The 10,000-nt window shown below is 34.6% G+C and overlaps 1 protein-coding gene and 1 long non-coding RNA gene across 2 annotated transcripts in view; one reads left to right on the forward strand and one right to left on the reverse strand.

Moving 5' to 3' along the window:
* LOC137617335 (uncharacterized) overlaps positions 1-10,000 on the forward strand; it is a 388,681-nt gene that overhangs the window by 194,415 nt on the left and 184,266 nt on the right. The window lies entirely within an intron of this gene.
* LOC137617334 (serine/threonine-protein kinase 32B) overlaps positions 1-10,000 on the reverse strand; it is a 212,551-nt gene that overhangs the window by 36,541 nt on the left and 166,010 nt on the right. Inside the window, 3 exon segments of the mRNA XM_068347359.1 lie at positions 1,411-1,447; positions 1,450-1,498; positions 1,500-1,570. Of these exon segments, the coding sequence (XP_068203460.1) occupies positions 1,411-1,447; positions 1,450-1,498; positions 1,500-1,570 (157 nt within the window).

Consider the following 10,000-nt stretch of genomic DNA (forward strand, 5'->3'; position numbering starts at 1 on the left):
TAAGAATTTTAGATCCAATGAAATTTAAGACGATTGCTTTTAAATTACAATGTTAGCAAGGCGAGGATAGAAGACATAGTTAGGTTTAAAGGTTTAAAGGCTTCTCATGAATGGTTGAGGACAAGGGACCAGTGGCATTGCCCTATCAAGCAGGACAGTGCCTTAGAGACTGACCAAATATACATATGATCAGCGCCTAAGCCACCTCTCCACCCAAGGTAGGACCAGGGAGGGCCAGGCATTGGTTGCTGATGGCTGCAAGTAGACCTATAGGCTCCCACAAACCACCCATCCTTAGCTCACAAAAAGGGTGAGGGTTGCAGCGACCAAAGGAACTAACGAGCTTGAGTGGGACTCGATCCCCCATTTGGCGAGCACCAGGCAAGGACATTACTATTAGGCCACTACAATTTTGTCTAATGATTAAGCGATTTAGAAGACCAGCAGGCGTGGATAGAATACGTAGGTAAATGGTCTGATAAAGCTACAATTTATCTAATAATTAAGCAATGATAAGATGATATGAAAAGACAAAATAAAAAGATGAATTCAAATGCTCAAATTGCAAGGGGTATGTTTGTCTATTTACATTTAGAATTACTAGCAAGGCCAGGATAGAATACGTAGGTAAAATGGCCCGATAAAACTACAATTTATCTAATAATTAAGCAATGATAAGATATATGAAAAGATAAGATAAAAAGAAGAATTCGTATATACAAATTGCAAAGATTCCTAAAAATCCACTTATAAAAAAATCAAGTCTTAAATACAAAAGTGTATTGAAAAAGAAAAGGAAAAATAACAACATTTTGTTGTGTTCAGGATTTAAGGCATTTAGTTTCGCTTGAGAGAAGCCAACGGAAATAATAGAATTTTACCGTGAAACTCTGTGTGGGAGGGGGTGGGGGTTTCCAGACAAGACAACATTGTAGAGAAAATAAGTTTATGAAATACGTACACATTCACTCAAGTATATGTATGTATATATATATATATATATATATATATGTATATGTATATATATATATGTATATGTATATATATATATATATATATATATATATTATATATATATATATATATAAAACACATTCCATTCGTCATTATAAAATCTTAATACATACATACATATATTATAATATATATATATATATATATATATGTATGTATGTATGTATTAAGATTTTATAATGACGAATGGAATGTGTTATATATATATATATATATATATGTGTGTGTGTGTATATATATATATATATATATATATATATATATATAATATATATATATATATATATATATATATATATATATATATATATTATATATATATTCTCTCAACTCTTCATGCACCTGTGTGACTACTCGTTAAAATCCCTGCTTTTTCCAAGGGAAAGCTTTCCTCACCTGTGAATTATATTTCTGGCATGTAGGTAATGCAGGCAGAAGCCACCTCCAGTATATACAGTCGCACGGCCTCGTCTGTGAACTGGACCGCCCTGTTGGATGTGGTACCGAAGGTCGCCCCCCAGCAGGAGATCAACCACCATGAACATGTCCTCCTCATCTGTGGAAGGAACGTGAGATGAGACCTCTCTCTCTCTCTCTCTCTCTCTCTCTCTCTCTCTCATCCTCTCTCTCTCTCTCTCTCACTCTCTCTCTCTCTTTCTGGTCGTATTAGTAGTCTTATATTATTGCTATTGTGAAGTTTTGAAAGTAATTCGAAACATAGAGTTTTGACATACGACAAAATTCTCTCTCTCTCCCTCTCTCTCTCTCTCTCCTCTCCTCTCTCTCACTCTCTCTCTCTCTCTCTCTCTCTCTCTCTAGCAATAGTGAATTTTTGCCTTTGTGTAGCTTTATCTATTTATCTACTTATTTTCATTTGAATTTTTTTTCATAGAAAAAGGCATTAGAGAGAGAGAGAGAGAGGAGAGAGAGAGAGGAGAGAGAGGAGAGAGAGAGAGAGAGAGAGAGAGAGAGAGGGGGTTATGATTAAATAGACAAAGGATTCCTTGTGACAAAAAGAAGCTCGTGTCCAGCAACAAGGGCTGGACAATCTAACAAACAAACAAACAAACAATCGTACGCACATCCGCGAGCGTAAATAATGAGCATTCAGAAGACAAAGAAACAAGGGAAAATACGTAAAAGAATAGAGACTCGGGAGAAGAGAGTAATACGACGTAATATATAAAGAAAGAAGAATAAAAAAAAATAGATAAAAAGGAAGGAGAGAATGGGAAATTTGAGGTTTATGTTGGCCAGAGGGATAGAAGTAAGTGGTTGACTTTTGTCGGTGGTAACAGGCCAACAAAGGCTGTATTAGGACGATCTAGGATAGTTCCTCCTTTCTCTCTCTCCTCTCTCTCTCCTCTCTCTCTCTCTCTCTCTCTCTCTCTCTCTCTCTCTCTCTCTCTCTCTCTTGAAGACATTTTAAGTTTTGAGTTTCTTCTCTCTCTCTCTCTCTCCTCTCTCTCTCTCTCTCTCTCTCTCTCCCTCTCTCTTCTCTCTCTCTCTCTCTCTCTAAAGAACTTTTAAGTTTCGAGCTTTTATCTCTCTCTCTCTCTCTCTCTCCTCTCTCTCTCTCTCTCTCTCTCTCACTCTCTGAATACCTTTTAAGTTTCGAGCTCTCTCTCTCTCTCTCTCTCCTCTCCTCTCTCTCTCTCTCTCTCTCTCTCTCTCTCTCTCTCTCAGAAGACCTTTTAACTTTCGATTTTCTCTCTCTCTCTCTCTCTCTCTCTCTCTCTCTCTCATCTCTCTCTCTCTCTCTCTCTCTCTCTCTCTCTCTCTCTATGGAGACCTTATATATATCGTGTTTTAAACTTGATGGATGCCTTTTACATGATTTTTTTTGGCTGGAAATTATTTAAAAGTACCTGAAAAATATTTTTGATGATGTAACACGATTATAAGCTTTGCTAGCAAACCGTTTTTTTTTTTTAAGAATTAAAGAAAAATATGTTATGTTTTATTAAATGTTGATAAAACTATCCCATTCTTATAGTGAACAATATTTATAGAAACATGTTATAAATGCTCCCCTACTTATGTTTACGCGTAGATTTTAAAGTTAACTATTATAACTACTATGTTTATATTTGAGATGTTATCTTGGGCCATTGTATGATTAAGGTCTGGGGGGGGGGGTTAACATGTATGTTTGAAATATTGTTGGGAATGTAAAACATGAAAGGTAAAGTGGTTCTTACATATCATTATTAAGATACTTAAATAATAAAATCGAAGTCTTGGAATTTCTCTTGTGTGGTTATGGTATTTCAATCAATTCTGTGGGTGATTAGGACGGGTTCATAACCATATTAAAGTTAAAATATCAAAAGGAAAAAACGTACTATTACATAAATTATAAAAAATAATTTGATTTTCATACAAACCTAAAATGGATCGTTGTGCTATACCCGTACAAATGATCAAATTATGCAATTGAATGAAATTTCTTAATTGTTTAGGTGTCCATTTTGAAAAGGCCAAATAAATCCCATTAACTTGCAAATTCAAGATATAGCAATGGATCAAATTATGCAATTATAATTAAATATCTTGATTGGTTAAGCGTCTATTTTGAGAAGGCCAGATATAGCCCATTATCTTGCAAAGTCAAGATATAGCAAGTGATCAATTTATGCAATTAAAATAAATTTCATAATTGTTTAAGCATCCATTTTGAAAAGGTCAAAATATAGTCCATTAACTTGCAAACTCAGCCTATTCAAATTAAAGACCATTTTGAAAAAAGAAAATAATCAAAACAGAGGAATAATATCTGAAGTAAGGGTAAATACCATTTAAATTTCCCAAAATGTTTAAGCATCCATTTTGAAAAGGCCAAAATATAGCCCATTAACTTGCAAACTCAGTGTGTTCAAATTTAAGACCTTATGTAAACAAACAATCAAAAGAGGAAAAATATCTGAAGTAATTGTAAAATGCCATTTAAGTTTTCTAAAGTTTAAGTATCCATTTTGAAAATGCCAAAATATACCTCTTTAACTTGCTACGTCAGCATATTCAAAATAAAAACTCTTATGGAAAAAAACAATTGAACAAAACAGTGGAAAAATATCCTAAGTAATGGTAAAATGCCATTTAAATTTTCTAAAGTTTAAGCATTCATTTTGAAAATGCCAAAATATACCCCTTTAACTTGTTACGTCAGCATATTCAAATTAAAGACCCTTATGTAAAAAAAAATGATAATCAAAACACAGGCAAAATATCTGAACTAAGGGTAAATACCATTTAAATTTCCTAAATATTTAAGCATCCATATTAAGAAGCCCAAATGTAGCCAATTAACTTGAAAACTCAGCATATTCAAATAAAGAAAAATAATTAAAACAGAATAAAAATATCTGAAGTAAGATTGAAATACCACTCCTGACCCACCCAATGCAGTGTCCATCACCTGCACTGGGAAAGACGCGTCACGTCCAGCCCGTGAATGAAACATGTACCAGGTCATCATCCTGTTGAAAGGTCAGCTATCGGCATATCCAATCTTAAACAAGAATTGACCCTGTTAGTGTCCCCAGTCTGCACGACCCCAAAGTATTCTGGCTTGCCTGTGCATTTTTGAACGGTTTTGTTGCATATTTTAGTGGATTGTAGCTGGCCATACGTAGACTGGCAGAGAGAGAGAGAGAGAGAGAGAGAGAGAGAGAGAGAGAGAGAGAGAGAGAGAGAGATCGGGGTGGGGGAACGTAATTAGAGAGAGGAAGAGAGGAAAAACTAATGAGAGAGAGAGAGAGAGAGAGAGGGATAGAAAGGGGGGAAATAATTAAAGAGAGGAAGAGAGGAAAAACTAATGAGAGAGAAAGAGAGAGGAAAAACTAATGAGAGAGAGGGATAGAAAGGGGGGAAATAATTAGAGAGAGGGAGAAGAAAACTAATTAGAGAGAAAGAGAGAGGAAAAACTAATAAGAGAGAGGGATAGTAGAAAGGGGGAAAAATAATTAGAGAGAGGGGGAGAGGAAAACTAATTAGAGAGGGAGAGGAAAAGTAATTAGAGAGATGGAGAGAGGAAAAACTAATAGGAGGGTGACAGGAAAACTAATAAGGGGAAAGGAGAGAGGAAAACCTAATAAGAGAGAGAGAGAGGATAAACTATTGAAAATGGAAAAATAAACAAAAGTGGAATATCGAAACTGGGAATAAAGAGAAAATAAGCTAAAAAAAAGAAAGACGAGGAAAAAGAGAAAGGTAATATAAATGAAAAGGAAATCTCAGAATGTATACACTTTGTAAAAACAGGCTCGCAATAACCATTATTTTGCAAATTGCATTGACTTGTTTTCGAACATACGCTTTAATGAACATATAGCAAGTTTACCCATGCATAGGGATCAACATTTTTGCTTGAATATTGAACAACAAACTTTTTTATTCCTGTGTTGCAGGGAAAATTCAATGAGTGACAAATTATTTTGAAACCGGAGATTTAAACAAACAGAAAGTTGATTAATATCCTTTTTTTTTAACGTTTTTCTACAAGAAAGAAAAAAAAATACAAATACCGATTAAAATTGTTTTAAAATAACAATATTTCAGCTAACAGAAAGAGGAATGATATATATATTTTTTTCAACATTTTTAGTTGAATATTGAACAACAAACTTTTTTATTTTTTTCCCGTGTTGCAGGGAAAATTCAATGAGTCATTTAAATTATTTGAAAACATCGAAGATTTAAACAAACAGAAAGTTGATTAATATCCTTTTTTAAACGATTGTTTACAAGAAACAAAGAAATACAATTATCGATTAGAATTGTTTTAAAATCACGATATTTCAGCGAACAAAAAGAGGAATGATATATTTTTTTTTTTCAACATTTTTGCTTGAATATTGAACAACAAACTTTTTTATTCCTGTGTTGCAGGGAAAATTCAATGAGTGATTTGAATTATTTTGAAACCTCGAAGATTTGAACAAACAGAAAGTTGATTAATATCTTTTTTTAGACGATTTTTTACAAGAAACAAAGAAATACAAATACCGATTAGAATTGTTTTAAAATCACAATATCTCAGCAAACAGAAAGAGGAATGAAATATTTTTTTTTTCAACATTTTTGGTTGAATATTGAACAACAAACTTTTTTTATTTCCCTGTGTGGCACGGAAAATTCAATGACTGATTTAAATTATTTGAAAACCTTGAAGATTTAAACAAACAGAAAGTTGATTAATATCCCTTTTTTAACGTTAGTCTACAAGAAAAAAAAAATACAAACCGATTAAAATTATTTTATCACAATATTTTAGCGAACAGAAAGAGGATTAATATATTTATTTTAACTTCTGTCAACAAGGAACAATAACTACAAGGACCTATTTAAACGGTTTGAAAAAGATGAAGGTTTTTAGCGAACTGAAAGATGATTAATTAACTTTTGTATTAACGTCTGTCCATAAAAAACAAAATAATACAATGACTGATTTGAATGCTTTGAAAAGCACGAGGATTTCACCAAACAGAATGATGATTAATTATCATTTTTTAACGTCTGTTCCTGAGAAACAATAAGTACAATGATCTATTTAAGCGATTTGAAAACCTCAAAGATTTCACCAAACAGAAAGATGATTATCATTTTTTAACGTCTGTCCACAAGAATAATGAGGGGTAGCTGGAGATGGTTTGGACATGCTCTTCGCACTCCCCAAGAGATTAGTTCACCAAACGTTCAGCTGGGCTCCACAAGGCACTAGAAGAGTTAGAAGACCCAGGCCTACATGGCTGAAGACTATGAAGCGCGTAATAGATGATGATGATTGGAGAAGTATTGAATTAAAAGCTCAAGATAGAGACGACTGGCAAAATCTAACCGAGGCCCTTTGCGTCAATAGGCGTAGGAGGAGATGATGATGATATCCAACAAGAAACAAAATAAGAACAGAACGTGCGAGGAACAACAGGAACTGTAAGAGTTCGTGTGAGAGATTTGTCTTTCTCGAGAGCCTATGATAAGCCTAAGGGATTGCGTTTCCCGGGTACTTAATTCCGGTCTTTTCTCATGAATGAAAAATGAATGTGTCCTCAAATATAGGGATTCGAGACACACCCCTTTAGTGTGTATTTTTCATCATCCGTATATGAAGGGTCTTTTGAATTCATTGGAACAGCTGGAACTTTATATATATATATATATATATATATATATATATATATATATATATATATATATGTAAATATATATATATATATATATATATATATATATATGTATATATATACATACATACATACATATATATGTATGTATGTGTGTATACGTATATATATATATATATATATATGTAACATATATATGTGTGCATTTTTAGATACAGTAGATCTATTTGTAGATAGGTTGGCGGTAGAAAGTATACGTATAAGTCGTCTGGAATGATTACACAAACCTACCTATTCTCTGCTTGTGACTCTGTAGACGAAAGAAAGCTAGTAAGCTATTAAAGGAAAGTATTTTTATGAGCCAATTTATGTATTCCAGATCTTAGGAATCCGAGGATCAAATGCATTTAAATTCTCTTTGTGGGCATGGACCCCCCCCCCCCCTTCATTTAAAAAAAAAAAATGTTAAGCTGATAACATCCGCTATGCTTGCCATTATATCAGTGTATTAATCCACCTTGAATGGAAGTTAATGTTTGGCTTCATAAGGAATGTTCAAGAGGAAGTTGATCTCTAGGGATAGTATTGGTTCATGCGGAAACCGAGTTGTTTTATCGTTAGTAAAACCACCCGTTGAGATACTACCTCTAGAGAGTTATTGGGTCCTTTGACTGGCCAGGCAGTACTACATTGGATCCCTCTCTCTGATTACGGCTCATTTTTTCTTTTAACTACACATACACAGAATAGTCTGGTCTATTCTTCACATATTATCCTCTGTACTCATACACCTGACAACACTAAGATTACCAAACAATTTTTCAATGGGTTAACTATTGCAGTATAATTCCTCAGTGGCTACTTTCCTCTTGGTAAGGGTAGAGGAGACTCTAGCTATGGTAAGCAGCTCTTCTAGGAGAAGGACACTCCAAAATCAAACCATTGTTCTCTATAGTTGGGTAGTACCATAGCCTCTTTACCATGGTCTTTTACTGCCTTGGGGTAGACTTTTCTTGCTTGAGTTTTGACATCGTTGTCACAGAGACTTCAAACTTGGTTCATATTTGAGTATATGAATATCCACAAAGGTTATCAGCTTACAAATTTCATGCTAGGTTGGTATATCATCTCTGACACCGTCGTTTAATTAGTTCATTATGCATGTTGCATAAGATTTTTTTTTTTTTTTTTTTTTTTTTTTATGATTCTGACCATCCTTTACATTCAGATCTTCCCGGACAGTTTCATCCTGTTCGTAATACTAGGCATGCAGTTAGTTCTAATAGGCAGGCCTTCTCCATCATGAGGCTCAATACTACACATTACTCTAGAAGTTTAATCCAGCTGTGACCAAGTTGTGTAATATAATTTTCCTAATTGGGTAGTTGATTCAGTAGAACTACAAAAGTTCAAACTTGCACCAAATGTTTTCGTACTGAACAGGCTGACAAGTCTTGTTATAGTTTATATATGAAATATCTTTTAATGTTTTTAATAATTTTAGAATATTTGGTTTTAATTGTTCATTATTTCTAATATCGTTTATTTATTTCCTTATTTCCTTTCCTCACTGGGCTATATTTCCCTGTTGGACCCCTTGGGTTTATAGCATCTAGCTTTTCCAACTAGGGTTGTAACTTAGCTAGTAATAATGATAATAATATCGCGATCTCTGAGAGAGAGAGAGAGAGAGAGAGAGAGAGAGAGAGAGAGAGAGAGAGAGAGAGAGAGAGAGAGAGAGAGAACTTTTTTATGGGAGTGTGAATGAAAGATCATGACTTGAAACAGCAAATAGGATTGCATGACATGTCTGACGATTACAGATCTATATGGTAATGCAAGACATGGATATTGATCTCTGTTTTTGACATCCTATTTGCAACAGCGGAAAAACATAGGAGAGGGGGTTAAGGTGGGCGGGGGGGGGGGGGGGGCGACAGTTCCCACCCGAAATGAGAAAACAGGGTTTTTAGTTCTCATGAAATAGGGATGTTGCTTATTTGAGTCTATCTCATCTATATAATAAAGAGCAAGTGGCTGGATATATACATATATATACATGTATTTCTTTCCTATCATGCTGAAAGGCATTGACACACGTATGACAACTCGGTCTCTCCCTATCCCTTGGTTTGTGGGGAGAGCTTATTTGAATCTATCTCATCTATATAATAAGGAGCAAGTGGCTGGATATATACATATATATACCTGTATTTCTTTCCTATCATGCTGAAGGGCATTAACACGTATGGCTACTTGGTCTCTCCCCATCCCTTGGTTTGTGGGGAGAGCAAGTAGCCATACCCTGGTGAGAGGGGTTTCCCCGAGTGGTACACTCGGGGGTGGGAAGGTTTGAATATGTGTGCGTGTATCCCAAGTATTTAGCAGTCATTTTTGACGGGTCGCGTATACTAGTTGATCACAGTTTGGTTAATTAGTTATATTAATGAGCCTTCCTTTGTCGCAAAGCAAGCATTGTTTGGCCCTGCTTTGTTGTGCCTTGGTCGGCAGTGATCTTGCTTGCACGTGTTATTATGTTCCCGCAGGATTTTCAATACATTGTTATATTGGTACTTTTTGGAGAAAGAAAAAATCTTTCACGGCCCATTGAACACAGGAAGTGGAATTCGGTGAATCTATTTAGTAATCAAATGTGAATGTATCTTGTGACCTTGGCGTTTGTGATTTGAGGTTTGTTATACGTAATGGATTCATCTCAGTTGGAGGTATCAGGCGGGATTTTGAAGGGATTTTTAATTTGATTTTTGTTGGTTCGAGTGGAATGGATGTTGAGAATTTGCTGATATTGCATCTTTAATGGGTCGTCTAGTTCTTGTGCTTGGCAAATTCTTTATATAGAT

This window comes from Palaemon carinicauda, chromosome 23, assembly GCF_036898095.1.
Source record: "Palaemon carinicauda isolate YSFRI2023 chromosome 23, ASM3689809v2, whole genome shotgun sequence".
NCBI classification, from domain to species: Eukaryota; Metazoa; Arthropoda; class Malacostraca; order Decapoda; family Palaemonidae; genus Palaemon; species Palaemon carinicauda.